Source organism: Hemitrygon akajei, chromosome 14 (genome assembly GCF_048418815.1).
Source record: "Hemitrygon akajei chromosome 14, sHemAka1.3, whole genome shotgun sequence".
Lineage (NCBI taxonomy): Eukaryota > Metazoa > Chordata > Chondrichthyes > Myliobatiformes > Dasyatidae > Hemitrygon > Hemitrygon akajei.
The window spans coordinates 15935970-15956160 of record NC_133137.1 but is presented as its reverse complement, the minus strand read 5'-3'; the positions used below and the strand labels follow the sequence as shown (position 1 = coordinate 15956160).

General features: G+C 41.0%; 1 protein-coding gene and 2 non-coding genes across 3 annotated transcripts in view; 1 reads left to right on the top strand and 2 right to left on the bottom strand.

Annotated features, from left to right (window-relative positions):
- Positions 1 to 15865, top strand: part of dhx37 (DEAH (Asp-Glu-Ala-His) box polypeptide 37) — a 41371-nt gene extending 25506 nt beyond the window's left edge. Inside the window, exons 20-28 of the mRNA XM_073065524.1 lie at positions 690 to 814; positions 2065 to 2181; positions 7510 to 7682; positions 7809 to 7923; positions 9972 to 10109; positions 10329 to 10423; positions 12682 to 12755; positions 13860 to 13957; positions 15193 to 15865. Of these exons, the coding sequence (XP_072921625.1) occupies positions 690 to 814; positions 2065 to 2181; positions 7510 to 7682; positions 7809 to 7923; positions 9972 to 10109; positions 10329 to 10423; positions 12682 to 12755; positions 13860 to 13957; positions 15193 to 15275 (1018 nt within the window). The 3' untranslated portion in view covers positions 15276 to 15865. The remainder of the gene's footprint in view (positions 1 to 689; positions 815 to 2064; positions 2182 to 7509; positions 7683 to 7808; positions 7924 to 9971; positions 10110 to 10328; positions 10424 to 12681; positions 12756 to 13859; positions 13958 to 15192) is intronic.
- A 2453-nt stretch (positions 15866 to 18318) lies between these two features.
- Positions 18319 to 18390, bottom strand: trnaa-ugc (transfer RNA alanine (anticodon UGC)). Its single transcript has one exon. It is a non-coding gene; the product is annotated as a tRNA-Ala (tRNA).
- Positions 18391 to 18902: 512 nt separating this feature from the next.
- trnad-guc (transfer RNA aspartic acid (anticodon GUC)) lies at positions 18903 to 18974 on the bottom strand. The gene has a single exon. It is a non-coding gene; the product is annotated as a tRNA-Asp (tRNA).
- Between the last annotated feature and the right edge of the window lie 1217 nt (positions 18975 to 20191).

The window sequence follows — 20191 nt, the reverse complement described above, 5'->3', positions numbered from 1 at the left end:
TTTTACATCCACAGAATTTCATGTCTGCTCCTCTGACTATGAAATCCCGTAACAGTACTGCACTCCAGTTCTTTCCTCTTCCCTTCTAGCCACAGAGCCACAAACCTGCTTGCTGAGGTATCACCCTGGTCGGTCATGTCACCCCCCCACCACCCAACAATATTCAAGCAGTATACTTATAATTAAGGGGAACAGCCGCAGGGTTACTCTGCACTAGCTACCTATTTCCTTTCCCTCTCCTGATAGTCAGGTACCTGCCTCCTGCAACTTAGAGATAACTACCTCCCTGTAGCTCCTATTTATCACCTCCTCATTCTCCCATGTGCGCCGAAGTTCATTGAGCTGCACGGTGTCTAAGGAGCTGCAACTCGATGGAATTCACATGTTGTAGCCATCAGGCAGAGTGGAGTTCTCCCAGAGTTCCCACATTTCACACAAAGAAAACACCACCAGCTCTGGATTCATTCTCAGCACAGTAGCTATGTACTAATAGATAAAGAAAGGGGGTGGGGGAATCTTACTACAAATTTACATAGGACCTCCATCTGTGCTTGCTCAAGCCTTTTGAACCAATACTGGACCTCTCTAACATAGCCCCACTCCAACAGTGACTGCTCCAGAAAAATTGTCGTAGTTTGTTTTTTCTTAGAACAAACCACTGTCTAACATTTTTAGCTTATTGTTTCCAGACCAGCAATCAATGATGAGAAGGCAGAAGAACTGAAAAAGAAGAAAGCTAGAGTTTCACAAATGCAGCGTGTTTGGGCTGGGCAAGGTCCCTCTCTTAAACTTGGAGACATCATGGTCATGCTCGGTACAAAAAATTTCTTAACATTTTTGGGTTACAGTTTTTTCTTATCAGTATCATGAACATGTGAGTCAAAGATAACGTTTGTGAATAGGCTTCCATTTTATGGAAGGCTGTCCAGTAATTCGACCCTTCTTCTCCAGATAAGACACAAACTTGGGTTGTTAATGATTCTCAGTGGGAAGTGAAGTTGCCTATCCTAAATGGAGTGAATTTGAGCATAGCAATTTTACTGTTACTTCCCCGTTTCTGTTCACTATTCCCCTTTTAATCTTCTCTCTGTCTGGTTCAGTTGGATATGTACATCAGGTGGTTCGACACACTGTAATGCTGTACAAACCATAAATATATTTTGCTGCTTAACCTCTTCCTTGATATAAGCTATTCTAAACAAATTCAGGGCCACTTCCTTTTCCAGTTTTGCCAACTTACCTTTCTAAGTCTGGCTTCTTTTGCATAACAGAATCCTTTTGTCTCTGCATTTGCAGATGTGACATAAAGCACGTCAGGTTTTTAAATGTGTCTTTGTGACATTTATAGTTACCTACCGCTTTGATTTGAGCTGCATTTTGTCTGGTTTCATTTCTATAAAGTACAGTTAAATAGATCACAGCATTAAATGAAACTTGCCAACTCTGTGTTCACCTAATGTATATAAAATAGACCAATAATTTATTCCATAAGAAGCCAAATTCCAGAAAACTAAATAGAGTGGAAAATTGGGAAGATGATAGCTGCAGCTTTATTTATGACAACAGAATAGAATTAATGTTGGAATTAATGTTGGGGATGGGAAAGGGTTGAAAACAAACAAACTAGCTTACTTTAGCATTTGTTCCAAACTTTAATTGTTGCTTTTGAGTGCTGTCAAATCACTGTCAACACATGGCAACCCTATGGACACAGTACTATAGTTGTCCATATGAATTTTGTGGCAAGATACAGAAGTAGATTGCCAGGCTTTTCTTCTGCACAGATGCTGCCGCTGCCCAGTTTGGGACCCAGCCGGATTCAAACTTAGGACCACATGCCTCAAAGTCCAGTGCTAATGCCATTACACCACTGACTGGCCCAAAGCTTCAATTACTGTGTAGTAAATTACAGTAAAATTCAGGGACAGGTAGTGTGACTAAGATGTCGATAAAGTATTGCATTACAGTCTTTAAAAATAGCGAATCCTGCAATTTCTGATGCACTACTTACCACTAAATAACTAGATTTTAGTTTTCTTTTTCTATATCTTTCTGATCATTCAGGTGCTGTTGGTGCCAGTGAGTACGCAGGATGCACCCCTCAGTTCTGTATAAAAAATGGACTTCGACATAAGGCAATGGTTGAAGTCAGACGTTTACGAGGGCAGCTTACTAATGTTGGTAAGAATTAATGTCAACTGTTAATGGAATTTGACAAAGTAAAGAAAAATTAATTTGGGGGTTGATCTTGTGACTTGTTTCAGTTATTGGTTATGACGGCAAATGGCTATTATATTTTCTGATTGGTACAATATCCACAATGCAGTTTCCCATGAAACCATAATAGAGTCTTGTCTTCTCATCCTTTTTATCAATAATCTGGAGGAAGTAGCTGCCGGAGGAAGGGTAGACATGGGACAATTAAAATGTTTAAAAGGCATTTTAGCAGGTACTTTGATAAGAAAGGCCTAGCAATATTCGGCCAAGTGGGATTAGTGCTGGTAAGCATCATGATTGGCATTAATAAAGACCCTTCTCTGTGCTGCACAGCTCTTTCACTCTGTCTATACCCAACTTTGTAGTGGATACTAAGCAGTTTTAAATGTTTAATTGCAGTTAACAAGTGTGATTAACACATAAACGTTAAACATGTCGTAATGGAAAAGATGAATTAACTTCGGAGGAAACATTTAAAAGTAATGCTTTGCACATGGTGTTCCAAGAATCCATGCTTTCTATTTTGTTCCAGACATCCCTCCATCCCTCCCTTTGTTCCCTATTTTGTCATGGGGCCCCAAACCTACAAATGAATTGTATTTATGACAAAGCTAGTTTTGCAATACACTGTGCTGGACAGAACTTACCTTTTCATTATTTAACAGTCCTTCTTTGAAATTAAGTATATTAGATGAGTAAAGAGTTTTAATGAGACATGGAGGACATGGTCCATTTGAGGTGTTTAAGATTATAGAAGGATTCAAAAGGGTAGATACAGAGAAGCTATTTGGTGGGAAACTAGAATTGCTACAGCACATTTGAGGTATCGAATCAATCTAGGAAGGACAGGAATCAACCCTTCCTGTCTTTTCTAGTTAGGCCACACTTGGAGTACTGTGCCAATTCTGGTCGCCTCAGTATAGGAAGGATGTGGAAGCATTAGAAAGGGTACAGAGGAGATTTACCAGGATGCTGCCTGGTTTAGAGAGTATGGATTATGATCAGAGATTAAGGGAGTTAGGGCTTTACTCTTTGGAGAGAAGGAGGATGAGAGGAGACATGATAGAGGTGTACAAGATATTAAGAGGAATAGACAGAGTGGACAGCCAGCGGCTCTTCCCCAGGGCGCCACTGCTCAGTACAAGAGGACATGGCTTTAAGGTAAGGGGAGGGAAGTTCAAGGGGGATATTAGAGGAAGGTTCTTCACTCAGAGAGTGGTTGGTGCGTGGAATGCACTGCCTGAGTCAGTGGTGGAGGCAGATACACTAGTGAAGTTTAAGAGACTACTAGACAGGTATATGGAGGAATTTAAGGTGGGGGGTTATATGGGAGGCAGGGTTTGAGGGTTGGCACAACATTGTGGGCCGAAGGGCCTGTAATGTGCTGTACTATTCTATGTTCCATGTTCTATGTTCTATGTCTTTCCTAAATTGTGGTTGAATCGAACTGGATGGAAACTTCAGTTGTTACTTAACCAATTTCAAAGTTACTTCTCGGTTTTGTACTCTAGGCTATTCATTTATCAAGTGAAATTTAAATAAATGACTTTGTTTTAAACAAAGTCTTTAAATTTGAATAGGCCATTCATGAGTGACATCAGGAAATTAAGTATAATAGGTGAGTAAAGAGTTCTATACGAAAAAAGTCTGCAGTTTTATTTCAGAAGTTTGTAGATGTTGGGTGTAGATCAAAATCAAATAAAGTTGAGGTACAGATAATTCATAGTCCATTTGAATGATAGGTCTGATTTGAGAACTTGAATAGTGAACTTCCTTCTTCTACAATCTTAGCAATAAGATGGTGGGTTATCCACTCTGTAGGATTATCTACAAAATAGGAGCATACATGAATAAGCGCTGTTCCCCCAATCTGGTTCAGTTGAACCGCGTTGCAATGTTTTAATCTCTACATAATTCTAGACAAACCAATGTTATTGTTAACCTGACTGAGTTCAAAGCCACAGGTTGTAATACCCTGTGGTTTCTCTATTCCATAGCTTTTGAGTGGTAATTTTACTTGCCCTTTATCAAGCTCTTTCCAGTGTTTAGTTTTACTATGTTAGGTGATAGCGGGTGGCAGGGTGGCGGTACGCCTCTACCAAAGGAGGTGTAAGATGCGCCTTCCCTCCTCTAGCTTGCAGATCACCCTGGGGCAAGGTGTAGCACCTGCTTAGCCCTCCCAATCGGGGTCATGTGAAGCTGTCGGAGCAGGTGAGTGGTTGTATGAGAAGCTGGTGCATATCACTTGATGGTTATGCGACCACTGATGCCTGACAGGCAACCTCTGAAGAATATTGATAATGGCTGGGGTCATCCTCTTGTAAAGACATTGCCAGAAGCAGGCAATGACAAATCACTTCCATAGAAAAATTTGCCAAGAATAATCATGGTTGATTAGTGTTAGAAGCTAATACAGAATTTTATCATGCTGCAGTAGTATTGGTAGTGTTCTAACTTTTGTGTGGATGCCGTTGTCCCTGTTAGAACTGTTCGCTGCTATCCCAATAATAAGCCCTGGATTACTAGTCACATCAAAGGCCTCCTAAACCAGAAGAAGAGGGCCTTTAAAGATGGTGATCGGTTGGAGCTTAAAAGAGTTCAGAAGGAACTCAGAGTACAGATAAGGGGGGCAAAGGAGCAGTATAGGAGAAAGTTAGAACAAAAGCTGCAGGAAAAAAGCATGAAGGAGGTGTGGGATGGGATGAAGATCATCACCGGATGTGGTGCAAAGCGGGGGGCAAACATAAGTGGAGATGTGGAGAAAGCGAACCAGCTGAACAACTTCTTCAATAGGTTCGACAGCACAATCTCACCCTCACTGCAGAACTCCACACCAGGCTTACTTCCCTCACAGGAAAATATCCACTCACAGGAGACCTGGCCCACGCCCAGGTTTACGGCTGCACAGGTGGAAGGTCAACTGAGGAAGATCTGTACCAGCAAGGCGGCTGGACCGGATGGAGTTTCCCCACGATTACTGAGGGCCTGTGCGACTGAACTGGGAGAACCACTACAGCGCATCTTCAACATGAGTCTAGATCAGAGAAGAGTACCCAGACAGTGGAAAACATCTTGTATTGTCCCGGTACCGAAGAAACCACAACCAAAGGAGTTGAATGACTTCAGACCTGTTGCCTTGACGTCGCACGTGATGAAGACCATGGAGCGGCTGATAATACAGAATCTGAGGCCACAAACCAGGCACGCCCGGGATCCGCTTCAGTTTGCGTATAAGGAGAAGGTGGGAGTGGAGGATGCTATCACGTATTTGCTGCACAAATCACTCTCTCATCTAGATGGGGTCAGTTGTGCTGTGAGGATTACATTCCTTGACTTCTCTAGTGCCTTTAACACCATCCAGCCCAAGATCTTAAAGCACAAACTAACGGAGATGGGAGTAGACTCTCACATGGTGGATTGGATAGTGGACTACTTGACAGATAGACCTCAGTATGTGCGGTTGGGAGACTGTAGGTCTGACACAGTGGTCAGCAGCACAGGAGCGCCACAGGGAACCGTACTCTCTCCGGTCCTGTTCACCCTGTACACATCTGACTTCCAATATAACTCGGAGTCCTGCCATGTGCAGAAGTTCGCTGATGACACGGCCATAGTGGGGTGTGTCAGGAATGGACAGGAGGAGGAGTATAGGAAACTGATACAGGACTTTGTGATATGGTGCAACTCAAACTACCTGCGTCTCAATGTCACCAAGACCAAGGAGATGGTGGTGGACTTTAGGAGATCTAGGCCTCATATGGAGCCAGTGATCATTAATGGAGAATGTGTGGAGCAGGTTAAGACCTACAAGTATCTGGGAGTACAGTTGGACGAGAAGCTAGACTGGACTGCCAACACAGATGCCTTGTGCAGGAAGGCACAGAGTCGACTGTACTTCCTTAGAAGGTTGGCGTCATTCAATGTCTGCAGTGAGATGCTGAAGATGTTCTATAGGTCAGTTGTTGAGAGCGCCCTCTTCTTTGTGGTGGCGTGTTGGGGAGGAAGCATTAAGAAGAAGGACGCCTCACGTCTTAATAAGCTGATAAGGAAGGCGGGCTCTGTCGTGGGCAAAGTACTGGAGAGTTTAACATCGGTAGCTGAGCGAAGGGCGCTGAGTAGGCTACGGTCAATTATGGAAAACCCTGAACATCCTCTACATAGCACCATCCAGAGACAGAGAAGCAGTTTCAGCGACAGGTTACTGTCGATGCAATGCTCCTCAGACAGGATGAAGAGGTCAATACTCCCCAATGCCATTAGGCTTTACAATTCAACTGCCAGGACTTAAGAACTTTTTTTAAAGCTATTATTAATGCTTTTTGAGTTAGTGATTTAGATGCATATCATATTATTACTGAGTTAAGTATTGTATGTAATGAGTTGTTGCTACAACAAGTGTATGGGACATTGGAAAAAATGTTGAATTTCCCCATGGGGATGAATAAAGTATCTATCTATCTATCTATCTATCTAATTTGTTCTCTATTTCATTTAAATACATAGTTTATTACTCATTTTGCTTTTTTTTTAAAAATACCTTTTTAACTATTTCTGTGGCTAATTGGGGCAGCTGCTCAAATTGGCCGAAATGTACTAGTCCTGGTGTGTACCAATTAACTGGAAACCACTGTAGTACCAACCAATGGGTTTCTTTGCAGTGGAAGCAATTACTTTTTCCTTTTTAAATAGGGCTTCCATTTAAAGTTAAAGTCAAGTTCATTGTTATATGCACAAGTACGTGTATACAACAGTGCAGTGAAAAACTTACTTGCAGCAGCAGCAGGACACCACAGGAGGACCTTTCTCCCTGTGGCTACAAGACTCTACAACTCCTCCTCCTTAAGTTTATAAGTGTATAGTTTCATTGCACATCTGTATTTAGCACTATGACTTTTTAATGCACATTTTGTATTTTTCTTGCCTCAGTGCTTACATTTGTATTTTAAAGTATATATTTCTGACTGAGCAACCTTGCAACAATAATTTCCTTCAGGATAATTAAAGTTTTATCTTACCTTATCACAGCCTCCTAGCATCATATAAGAAGCATTCACAGGAAAAACATGAGCATAAATCATTCACAATTCTTGCAAGAAAGAACACAAATAGGACAAAACAAAACAAAAGTCCATTTTAGTGCAAAGTGATTTAAGTGTTCATAATATTGCTAAACTGTAGCGAAGAGGCTTGTGCTTGGTTCAAAAACAGAATTTTAATTGTCATTATTGCATTTTCTAAATGATCCTAATTTGTGTTCTTTCTAAATGCCTATTGTCCCCTTGTCTTCTACAGTAAATGCTGTCTTCCCACAGCTTGGATTGTTCGTTGATCCCAAGATGAAACCACCAACAGAAACTCAGGTCCTTTACTTAAGGCAGATTGTTATGGCTGGTCTTGGGGATCACATTGCAAGGAAAGTCCAATCAGAGGATGCATTAGATGAAAAATGGAGAAATGCCTACAAGGTAAAGCAAATTGAACCTTCAACACATAGATTTTTGATTTGAGTTGTGATACTTTCCAGTTAGCGTACAGGAGCATGAATGAACTGGTCTGCATTTGATCTAATGTTTGTCTGTTCTGTTCTTCAGACCCCCCTCCTTGATGAGCCTGTGTTTATCCATCCAAGTTCAGTGTTGTTCAAACATCTTCCTGAGTTCGTTGTTTATCAAGAAATAGTTGAGACTTCCAAGATGTACATGCAAGGTAAAGGATGTACTTCTCTCCAAACTTAGAACTTTTGTAGTGCTTTTTTTTTAACAGCTAGCATCATACGGATGTCTCTGATATGACAAGGGCCAGTAAAGGTGAGATATTGAAGCATGCATCATATATTCCTCTATTTTCAGCAGTTCTCATTTTATGTATAGGGAACTGAGTTTGGAGTAGCTGCATTCTGACAAAACTGATTTTATCTTGCTAAAAATTGAGAAGAGATGCACTGATTTTCTGAAGTGATTCTGAATTAAGTAGAATTGTAGCTTCAATGTAAACTAGAAATGTTTTGAGCTCTGTTAATCTAGCAAAGTTTTTTAAAACCATGGCTAGATTATTTTGTGGCCTAGAATTGTGGCGGGGCAGGGGGGAAGGCTGTATATGAAAGCGTAAGAAAGAACTGGGCAAATATAGATTGGGAGCAGATACTGTATCTGCGGGATTACTGTAGATGGGCATAAAGTTAGCATGGATGTGGTGGGTCGAAGGGCCTATTCTTTGCTGTATAAATCTTTGACTCTAAGGACGAAGTGTTATGTGTACCTGGAATTTTACCACGTAAGCCCCGCTGATTCAGCATTACAGCCGTGAAGATTCTGGCAGAGATGTGTAGTTATCCATTGTAATTCTTTGTTTTTGCCATATTAAGTCTGTTTGCAGTTGCAGCTTTGTAAATGAGTTCAGTATAAATATTCTGAAAATAACTTGTTTTATTTCTGTATTTTATTAGTAATCAGATGCTTGAATTATTGCAAAAATATCTTTGTAAGGTGGAACAATCTTGACCACACGTTGATTATCTTGGGAAATATAGTCTTTAATGATAGTTTGCATTTTTTGACTGGGTGTTTGATGCCTTCTGGAGTGGCTTGCTCACAGATCTTTGAAATTCACATTTGCAGGTGACTTTATCCACATTACTTCCTCTCCATCTACATCAGTTTCTTCCCCCAAGCCATCAGACTCCTCAGTACCCAGAGTCAGGACTGACACCAATTTACTGCCCTCTACTGTGCCTATTGTCTTGTTTATTATTTATTGTAATGCCTGCACTGTTTTGTGCTCTTTATGCAGTCTTGGGTAGATCTTTAGTCTGGTGTAGTTTTTATGTGGTTTTACGTAGTTCAGTGTAGTTTTTGTATTGTTTCATGTAGCACCATGGTCCTAAAAAACGTTGTCTCATTTTTACTGTGTACTGTACCAGCAGTTCTGGTCAAAATGACAATAAAAAGTGACTTGACTTGACTTGACATCAGAAACATGTTCATATTGAAAATACTTCAAGCTATTAATTGGACATTACCAGTTTTCTTAACTTGCATATTAACTTCCTTGTCTCAATAACCTGCACACATAAGATCCTCCACCAACATTTACTAAGTTCTCAGTTTTAAATAGACTTTTTTCCCTGATCTTCTTTCCAAGGTGGATAACCTCTTGTTTTCTTGCAATATACTGTCGGCACCACTTTGTTTAGGCTGACTAAGTCCATCCCTTTTGTACATCTCCTTACTGTTCACTTTCTAAAAAGAGGTTCTAGTATAGTTTTCCAAATCAGTATGTTCATAGGAATTGTATAACCGAAAGTGTGACAAGAAGAGCATTTGCATCATAATTTAAAGCCGCCTGGAAGATTTGTTCACTGCATCCTGTTACCTTTCTCATCAAGTTTGTTTATTTCAAGTACAACAGCATTGTCTATAATTGAAGAAATTGGCCAAAATCCTCATGCCATACTGAATAGATGCCACGTGATGAAATTGACATTTCAAACTATTTTAATCTATAGATCAGACTGAGGATGAATGCCTTTCAGCAATATTATTCATTACTCTCAGCTTTCCTGAGAGCAATGGAGTGGAGCAAATTAGGTTGGAATGATAATTTTGTACATGAACACTTTTGACAGGCTGTGTGATATTATGACGTGGCACAAATTCCAAATTGGTGAACATTTCTTTTATAAAATTTGTAAGGCTATATTCTTAATGTTCACTCAATGCAAATTTAATAATTGTGAAATCAAATTCCCTTACCAGGGTTGACCGTGATTGAACCTGAGTGGATCCCTCTCCTCCTACCCCAATACAGTCACTACGGAAAACCTCTGGATTCGCCCCCTCCCCGTTACTGCCCTGGGACTGGTCGTGTTAAGTGTCACAGAGGAAGTACCTTTTGTAAGTTGATGGGTTAGTTATTGCTAATGCGTGCCGTATATGTGTTAACTGGACCCTGAGGAGGAAATCTGCCTTGGGGGTAGTACAAGATCTACATAATGGACAAGCAAGGAGCTTAATTCACTGAAATAAAAATAAGTAAAAAACTTCCTTGCATTTATATTTGGTGAGGTAAGGTAAGTTTTCTATACTCATCAATTGCAATATTTCTAATTATAGTCAGAGTTGGCTGGGAACTTCCTGCGGTTGAAGTAGACTATCCAGAGGGACTGGACCGATACAAGTACTTTGCTAAATTTTTGCTGGAAGGAACGGTAAGTGTTTCCTAACACAATACTTCACGAAAGGAGTCATATTCTAGCTGTCAGTGTTACATCTGAGCTCCATAATTGCAGCCTTTTACAGTAAAAATATTGATGGGATGAATTCTACAGCCAAAAAACTGCAAAGACCTTTGCCAAAAACCCCCAGTGAAACAAGATTTTCTTGTATGAATGTTATTGTATTTCTGCTCTGCCTTTTGATGGTTTCCTCCCTGGTCGCTGCTCTCTTGTGGCATCGATCGCTCAACGAAGTGCATTTTCAGAACCTGCCACTTTACCCAATTCATAGCTGATGAGTGGCTGCATGGAGTATCTTCATGCTCAGCTGTATCCTCATTAGATATCCGTACTCTCTTTCCTTTTACTGAATGGCAAAGGCCAGTTGAGATTGACGGATTTAATGTAAGTGAATGATTTAGGTCAGAGTGTTGGGGCCTGAGGCGAGGGATAGGCCAGTTCAGCTTGCAGCTCCTTTCTGCGCTGTACTGAGAGTCTGTGGACTTCAGTTCAGAATGCTCTTTCCTTGCGTTTATTGTTTTCATGATTTGTATTTTTCTCTATCTGCACATTGGGTGTTTGGCGGTATTTTTTGTTTTGTGGCTACCTATTAGGAGACAAATCTCAAGGTTGTATAATGTATACATACTTTGATAATAAATGTCCTGTGAACTTTGTTTAAAGAAACCTGGGGAGAAACTCTTAAATGCATGGTTTTGTGCAGCTTGAAATATTTAAAATCTGAGCACAATTTGACTAAATTTCAGTTTTATATTCTTAATCCATTTACATTGATGTAAGTTCTCATCAGTGAATATAGCATCTGCATATTTTCTCTTGTTTATGAATCAGTGAATGTCATTGATTGTATTAATGAGGCCTCTGTTGGTCAGAGTTGATCATGGATGTAGCGTCCCAACTGTCTAGATGTGCAAGCCAGGGCAGCACAATATGGAGAGTAAGCTGTTGCCCATCTAGCAACACGCTGGAGGAACTCAGCAGATCGGGCAGCATCTGTGGAAGTGAACAGTCAATGTTTCGGGCCGAGACTCTTCGTCAGGACTGAAGAGGGAGGGGGCAGGGGCCCTATAAAGAAGGTGGAGGGGGGGGAGGGTGGGAAGGAGAAGGCTGGTAGGTGCCAGGTGAAAAACCAGTAAGGGGAAAGATCAAGGGGTGGGGGAGGGGATAGGCAGGAAAGGTGAAGGAATGTGAGGGGAAAGCACTATGGGTAGTAGAAGAAGGCAGAATCATGAGAGAGGTGATAGGCAACTGGAGGAGGAGGCAGAGTGAAACTGGGATGGGGGAAGGGAGGGGGAGGGAATTACCGGAAGTTGGATAATTCAGTGTTCATGTCAAGGGGCTGGAGACTACCCAGACGGTATATGAGGTGTTGTTCCTCCAACCCGAGTTTGGCCCCATCATGGCAGTAGAGGAGGCCATGTATGGACATATCCAAATGGGAATGTGAAGCAGAGTTGAAGTGGGTAGCAACCGGGAGATCCTGTCTGTTGTGGCGGACGGAGCGGAGGTGCTCGATGAAGCGGTCCCCCAGTCTGCTACAATCCTTCTACTACCCATAGTGCTTTTCCCTTACATTCCTTCTTCACCTTTCCTGCCTATCCCCTCCCTGCTTCCCCTCCCCCACCCCTTGATGGGTTTTTCACCTGGCACCTACCAGCCTTCTCCTTCCCACTCTCCCCTCACCTTCTTCATAGGGCCCCTGCCCCCTCCCTCTTCAGTCCTGACGAAGGGTGTCAGCCCGAAATGTTGACTGTTCGTTTCCACGGATACTGCCCGACCTGCTGAGTTCCTCCAGCGTGTTGTACGTGTTGCTTTGACCCCAGCAACCGCAGTGTACTTTGTGCCCGTGTAGTAAGCTCCCCCTCTCCACGCATCTGATGAACCCAAAGGAATGGCAGAGACCGATACGGTTTGGCACCAGCAGCGTCACAGGAGTTGCCAGTCAGCGTTGAACTCAACGTAGGACTGCCGTAGGCATTCATGCCTGTCTAACAGGCTGAACTCAGTGAGTTTGGCTGATTCTTAATATAAGATTAACACCAACAGTTCCTTGAGTACCTCTTAAAATATTTAATTGACAGGGTGAAGGAGAGAGAGTTAAGATTAAGGTGAAAAGTTGCTAATCTCTTGAGCTGTGTATGTTAATAAATTAAGATGCAAGACAATTTACTTAATAATGTATTACCTGCTTTGGAAATAATTGTTTTTTTATTTTCCACCCTATATTGAAGGTGATTAAAAAACTTGCCTCGTATACCAAGTGCCTACTCTCCAGTCCATCTACGATGTTAAAGTCCTGGGCCAAGTAAGTTTGTATATTTCTGTGAATGACTGAGCATGAGATGACACCGTTAAAGTAGTATTTGATAAACTCATAACATTTCAATTATTATCTCTAGTGTTGAAGATAAAAGTGACTTTTTAATGAATTTGATAGAAGTGCACATGTGCCAATTTGGAATGGATCAAGGCTGCAGTGCCAATGTACTATATCAAGCAGTTGTTATCTTCTCGCCTTGGACAGTCCTTCAGGAATGTGGCTTTAGGGCTTAAAGATGTCAACGGGGCAGTTTCAGATTCCCCCGTTGATGAGGCAGAACGTGCTGGGTAGTTTGTGATGTGTTCCACCACTCACACAGGACTTAAGTGCTCCTGTTGCTTGGTCTCCAAATTTTTGATCTCATCCAAAATGCTTCTCTCCACTTTGAGCTGTCCTTGAGGCTTCTGTTTGTCAGGAAATATCCATGACGGAGCAGTGTTCCAATTCCACTGTCTGGTACTAGGCACCAAGACACCCCGCAGTGGTGTGGCATGTTGGTGTGCCACGACCCACAGTGGTGGTGTGTCTTCATGTCACGCCTCTCTGGTGGCATGTCAGTGTGACAAGCCTCTCAGTGGTGTATCAGTGTGCCACATCGCACAGGGGTGGTGTGTCCATACTAAATAGAACTTTGTTTCTTTGGAGCTATTGTTCAAGTTTAAATAATAGCCAAAGTCAATGGAGTAATGGCATAAAAGTTAACTTAGTAATACTGGGAAGCACAGTAGCGTAGTGGTTAGCACAGCGCTTTATAGTACCAGCAACTTGAGTTCAATTCCTGCTGTTGTCTGTATGTTTTCCCTGTACTTTGTGGGTTACCTCCCACATTTGAAAGACCTACTGGTTGATAGGTTAATTGATCATTGTGAATTGTCCCATGGTTAGGGTAGATTTTAAATTTGGGGATCGCTGGACAGTGCAGATAGAAGGGCCTATTCTAAATTGTATCTCAGTGAATAAAAAGGAATTACTATTTAGGTATTTATTTGGGCTGGGAGATGACATTGGGTGAAGTGGGGAAATTTTATTACTTGCTGTCATGTTTTGATTTGTGTGCAAGTCCAGTTACTAAGTCCTGCTATTTCAAAGGCTTCAGCCGAGGACAGACGCCCTGCTGAGAGCTCTGGTTTCTGAAAAGGTAGACAACCGTGATGCATTGCTCGCTGCCTGGAAGAAAGATAACAAATGTGAGAAAACTATTATGTTTTTGTTTCATGTTACCTAGTGCCATGATAAATGTTTTTGCAGCTGGCATTCTTTTGTTGAATATAGAGAAGTTGCAGTAAAATCAAAAGTAACAAGTAGGAGTAGTTATTAGTCTTCCTTGGAGCTATTTCTCCATTCGTCACAATCAGGGTTGATGTCTTCTACGTTGGGAGCCATTTTCTAACTCCGTATCTTTTTTTTGTTCCCTTCGTGCTCAGTAATTTTGAATGAACACAAAACTAAACTTTCATAGCCATCCAGGAAAGAGAATTCCAAAGGTTCACCAGTTTCTGAGTTGAGACATTTTTCCTCATCTCTACTTTGCCTCTTATTCCCAAACAAGACTCCTCTGTCAGGGGAACCATTCAAGCCATTAAGAATTTTTGAAGTGTCAATGAGATCCTTCATCATTCTAAACTTTAAGGAATACAGTCCCAGTCTACTCAATCTCTCCCATTTCTGGAATCAATCAGACTCTGCTGCTCTCCCTCCCTCACATCCCTCCTCAGATAAAGGGACCAAAACGGTACAAAGTAAATCCAGACCCTGCCTCAGCAAGGTCCTCTAGAATTACCCAGGACGTGCTCTCGTCTCACTGTTGCAATCAGGAAGAAGGTATAGGAGCCTTGAGGCTAACACCACCAGACTCAGGAACAGTTACTGCTCTTCAGCCATCAGGCTCTTGAGCCAAAGGGGTTAACCTCACTTGCCGTGTCACTATAAATGTTCCCACAACCTATGGATCACTTTCAGGGATTCTTCATCTCATGTTCTCGATATTTATTTATTTCCCATTGATTCTTTTTGTATTCATACACTTTGTTGTCTTCTGCACTCTGGAATGCCCTAGTTGAGCGGTCTTTTATTGATTCTGTTATAGTTACTGTTCTATAGATTTGTTGTGTGTGCCCACAAGAAAACAAATCTCAGGATTGTATATGGTGACAGATGTGTATTTTGATGATAGATTTACTTTGACTTTCCTGATCATAAAGCTGACCTTGCAATCGCAGCGGCTTTATATTGGCTTTTAGTAACGTGTGTAGAAACAAACCTAGGTCTGTTTGAATGTCATCTCTACCTAGTTTAATGAATAATCTGCTTTTCTCTTGTATGCACTGAAGTATTTTAAAAACCATGTTTAAATTTCCTGATAGTTAAATGTTTGGTGATAATTAACCTATTAATATTATTTTCATATTTTCATTTTAAACAGACCTATTGTCAGCTTATTCTCAATGGCTTCCTGAGTCAACGCACACAGACGTCTGTCTTAACTGGCCCCCAGTAAAATTGTAAAATACAGCTTTAGTTTCCAGTTGCCGGAAATAGTTTTCATTCAGAACTTACCTTCTTTGGTGGAATTATATCCTTCTGATCAAGATCTGACTTAACAATGTTTGAAGAATGAATAAAATTTGCTCAAAGGATTGTAGATACGAAATAATATTTTGTCTATGTCAAGGACTGTAAAAGTGAAAACTGGTACATTTATCTTAAAAGCAAACCAATTTGGATTTGTTGGTTATTGAGCATTGGAGTAATGCACATTACAGTTAAATACTTGTATCAAGGTAACTTGTATTATCTATTTCAAAGGAGCTTTATTTGATTTCTCATAGTTCCTACTTTGCTGCACTGTAACTATTTGTAATGTGAGAAGGGAATGCTGCTTGTAGTATTTTCTAACCTGCAATTTTACTGTAGCAGTAAAAGTACTTTGAGTGCATTTGCCTTGTAAACTAAGATTTTGGTCTTTATAAGACCAGGGTGGGAAAAGAAATGGTCTGAGACATGTACTCAAATTACCATTAAAAATGTTTAAGCAGACCTATTCACTCTTGTTGGGTAGTTGCAATTTGTCAAATAAATCTTATTGTATACATAAACTGATTTTGAGTATTTTCTTTCCAACGTAAATCTTGCCAGAATAATGCAAACTGTTTAATTTTTGAGTTTATTTTTAATAGCTCACCCTCAACCTTTATTAGCAATTGGCAAACAAACAAGCTTGAAGTGATATTAAGTAGTCAGCAAAGATATGACCTCTGCCGGTCCCAAGCCGCAAATACCACGAAATAAGCAAGAATGTGTAAATTATTCCCTTCACCTTTACCACACCCCATCCACTAATGTGACTAGTTACCATAATAAACATAATAAATGTGCAATACCTAATAGAAACATGTAGAGAACAGATACATGGCTCCTACACAATCATTCTTGCACACACTGCAGAACTAACGATAGATTTTGCCAGCTAAAGAGTGTGGTAATTTGTCTTGCTTGAATGATGAACAAAATAACCTGCAATTAACTTAAATTCTCAGATTTAAAAAAAACATTATAAGGCAAGCTGTTCCCCAACATTTTGTGCAAAATGGTTCTAAAAATATGAAATTTGTAACTGGTGGGGGTGAAAGAATTTAGCAATTCCTTTTTATCAGCTGGATTTTATGCTGGAATTCAGCAAGTTTCTCTGCTATCTTTTCAAAGGCTTTGAGCATGTTAAAGTGTGCTGTACTCTGATTTCTTCAGCACAATGAGTGTGCTTGGAAATTTTCTCAACTTTCTCGAATCAGAATCAGGTTTATTATCACCAGCATGTGACATAAAATTTGTTAATTTAGCTGCAGCAGTTAAATGCAATACATAATCCAGCAGAGAGAGAGAAAAAAAATAAAATATAATAAATAAGCAAGTAAATCAATTACATATATTTAATAGATTTTAAAAATGTGTAAAAACATAAATACTGTATATTAAAAAAAGTGAGGTAGTGTCCAAAGCTTCAATGTCCATTTAGGAATTGGATGACAGAGGGAAGACGCTGTTCCTGAATCGCTGAGTGTGTGCCTTCAGGCTTCTGTATCTCCTACCTGATGGTAACAGTGAGAAAAGGGCATGCCCTGGGTGCTGAAGGTCCTTAATAATGGACACTGCCTTTCTGAGACACCACTCCCTAAAGATGTCCTGGGTACTTCGTAAGGCTAGTACCCAAAATGGAGCTGACTAGATTTACAATCTTCTGTAGCTTCTTTCAGTCCTGTGCAGTAGCCCCTCCATACCAGAGAGTGATGCAGCCTGTCAGAATGCTCTCCACGGTACAACTATAGAAGACTCAATAGGTTGGTAAATTATCTCGTAGAGTCACAGAGCACCACAGAACAGAAACAAGCCCTTTGGCTAGTCTAGATCATGCCAGCCCGGCTTCATGCCTATTCCCATTTTCTTGCACCCAGACTGCAACCTCTTGTCATCTATATAACCTTCCAAGCTTCCCTTAAGACCATAATATACAACAGCAGAATTTAGGCCATTTGGCCCATCGAGTCTGCTGCTCAAGTTGAACCTTTTCAGCTGGCTGATCATTCCACACTTTACTACCTTCTGATTGAAGCAGTTTCCCCTCAGCTTTGTCTTAAATATCTCACATTCAACCCTAAAACGATGACCCCTAGTTTCCAGACTATAAGCATATCCTATTCTGAGCTGTTGCAGGAAGAAATTACCAGGGGGCAGTGGTTGTGCTCTTTATGAGGTGGTGTCTTTAAATTGCAAGGGATCATCTAAGATTGTGATCCCTGGAATTTGGAACATTAAGAATAGATTTGGTGTTTTTTTTAAAAGTACAAGGAGGAAGTGATGTAATAGATTTAAATTAATGCCATTAATATGGGGCATCCAGGTTGAGGCATCAAAAACACAAGAAAATTTGCAGATTCTGGAAATCCAAAGTAAACCAACACACACAAAGTGCTGGAGGAACCCAGCAGGTCAGGCAGCATCTATGGAAATGAATAAACAGTCGACATCAAAAGTTGTTCAGTTTTCGGTTGTAGCCTAAAGCGAAGAGCCTGGATTTTCAGAGGATTTTAGTTCGGGATAGTAGATGCTGGTTGAATTGTTCATTTAAAATTTAAGACTGATGGAATCATAATCTTAAAAATTGGAAGAACAAATCTGATACGACAATTTATTCATTAGTTTGCCTAATAAATTGAACATGCTTACGGAGAAAAAGAGTAATCCAGCTATCTTCAGTATTCTGACCAATTATTGTTCAAAATTAAAATTTAAAAGAGGCTGGAATTATTGCGATGACCATCTGCTTTGACAAATACTGTATAAATACATTGAGATATGTTATAATCTTCCATTATTGGTGCTCACGGTATGTTTACAGTACAAGTATTTACTTATTTATCTTTAGAATTATATATTTTTAATTTAAGAAAATGTAACTCTACTGAAAAGATGTTTGCTTACCACTGTATCCTGCGGTCCGTTATGAAAACCTAGATTAGGAGATGGTCAATGATAATCTTTGGGAATAAAAGAGTGGAGATGCCGGGGATTGAACCCGGGGCCTCATACATGCAAAGCATGCGCTCTACCACTGAGCTACATCCCCTACTCGTGGAAAAACTACGGAAACCTGCTTCCTTATAGAATGAAATGGCCGAACTTTTTCACTGTGAACATTCAGGTCATAAAATCGGCCCGGAAAACGACTGCTTACTGTGTTTATAATCATCTAAGTAACTTGTAAAGTCCAAGTTGGTTTGGATTTGACGAGTAAGTAAAGTTACTTGATAAGCACACACGAAGCGCTGGCTGGAGGAAATCAACAGGTCAGGTCGACATGAGACCCCTCATCAGGATTGTTGGTCTCTCTCCATAGACGTCGCCTGATCTGCTGAGTTCATCCAGCGCTTTGTGTGTGTGTTATTCTAGATATCCAGTAGCTGCAATACCTCAAAATATTCAGTTCAGTTAATAGATGTGTTGAGATAAGCGGCAAAGAAAGCTGACTAATTTTTAAATAAATCGCAGGGAAATCTAAAAGAACCTTTGCAATGCAGTGGTCATTGAAAAAAAGACTAATGAAATTCTTAGGAAGAAAAATAGAAAAGGAACGACCATCTCCCCGTCGGGGAATTGAACCCCGGTCTCCCGCGTGACAGGCGGGGATACTAACCACTATACTAACGAGGACTTGGCACATGCGGACGTCTTACTTTACGCCATTTAAAGACGCTACAATGCAGGTTGAACTTTGACCAGTGCGATTCTTTTTGCAGCTACGATCGATAACATTCCGCTAACTGTGTGTTTTTCAGACCATTCCTGACACCACTGAGGCACCATAACCGAGTTTACCCCATAGAAGACGATATAGGTACACTGTATAAGAACTTGGAGCAGGACTTGCCCATTTCATCCATCAGATCTCAGTCACATGGGACGCAGCGCAGGGCTCACGCCGGAATTCCAATTCAGTCTCCCGGCACTCAAACCACAACATGGTGTTTCAGACACGAGTCCTGACGAAGGGTCTCGGCCCGAAACGTCGACAGTGCTTCTCCTTATAGATGCTGCCCGGCCTGCTGTGTTCCACCAGCATTTTGTGTGTGTTGTTTGAATTTCCAGCATCTGCAGATTTCCTCGTGTATGGTGTTTCAGATGTTCGTTTAAATTATTCATAAATATTGTGAACGTATTGGTTTTCACCGTCTCCATCACTCAGAATTGGACTTATTATCAATGTCTTCAATGGTGCAAGGATTTGTTGTTTAGCAGCAATACAGTACAGTCCAAACACATGAAATTGCTATGATTTTTAAGTACAAAAAAGTTAATGAGATAGTGGACATGGAATAGTGCACCATTCGGAAATTTGAGGGCAGAGAGAAAGAAGTTGGTCGTGAGTGAGGATACCTCTCCCCCGACCGTAACAGGAAATCAGGTCCTGGATGGTAAGGATCCTCTTCAAGACGTCCTTGATGGTGAAGGGAGTTGTGCTTCTGATGGAGCTGGCTGAGTCTACAGCCCACACAAAATGCTGGTGGAACACAGCAGGCCAGCGCTTCTCCCTATAGATGCTGCCTGGCCGGCTGTGTTCCACCAACATTTTGTGTGTGTTGTTGTTTGAATTTCCAGCATCTGCAGATTTCCTCGTGTTGAGTCTACAGCCCTCTGCATCCTCTTGTGATCCCGTGCATTTGTGCCTCTATTAGGATTGCGATGCACCCGCTCAGAGAGCTCGCAATCATCCATTATAGAGTTAGTATGTCATCAAGGGCTTTTGGTGACGAACCAAATCTCCTCAAACTCTTTACGAGTTGCTAGCTGCCGTCTTCGTGACTGCATCAGTATGTGAGCTCGGGACAAATCCTCTGACATGTTTACAGCTAGGAACTTAAAGATGTACC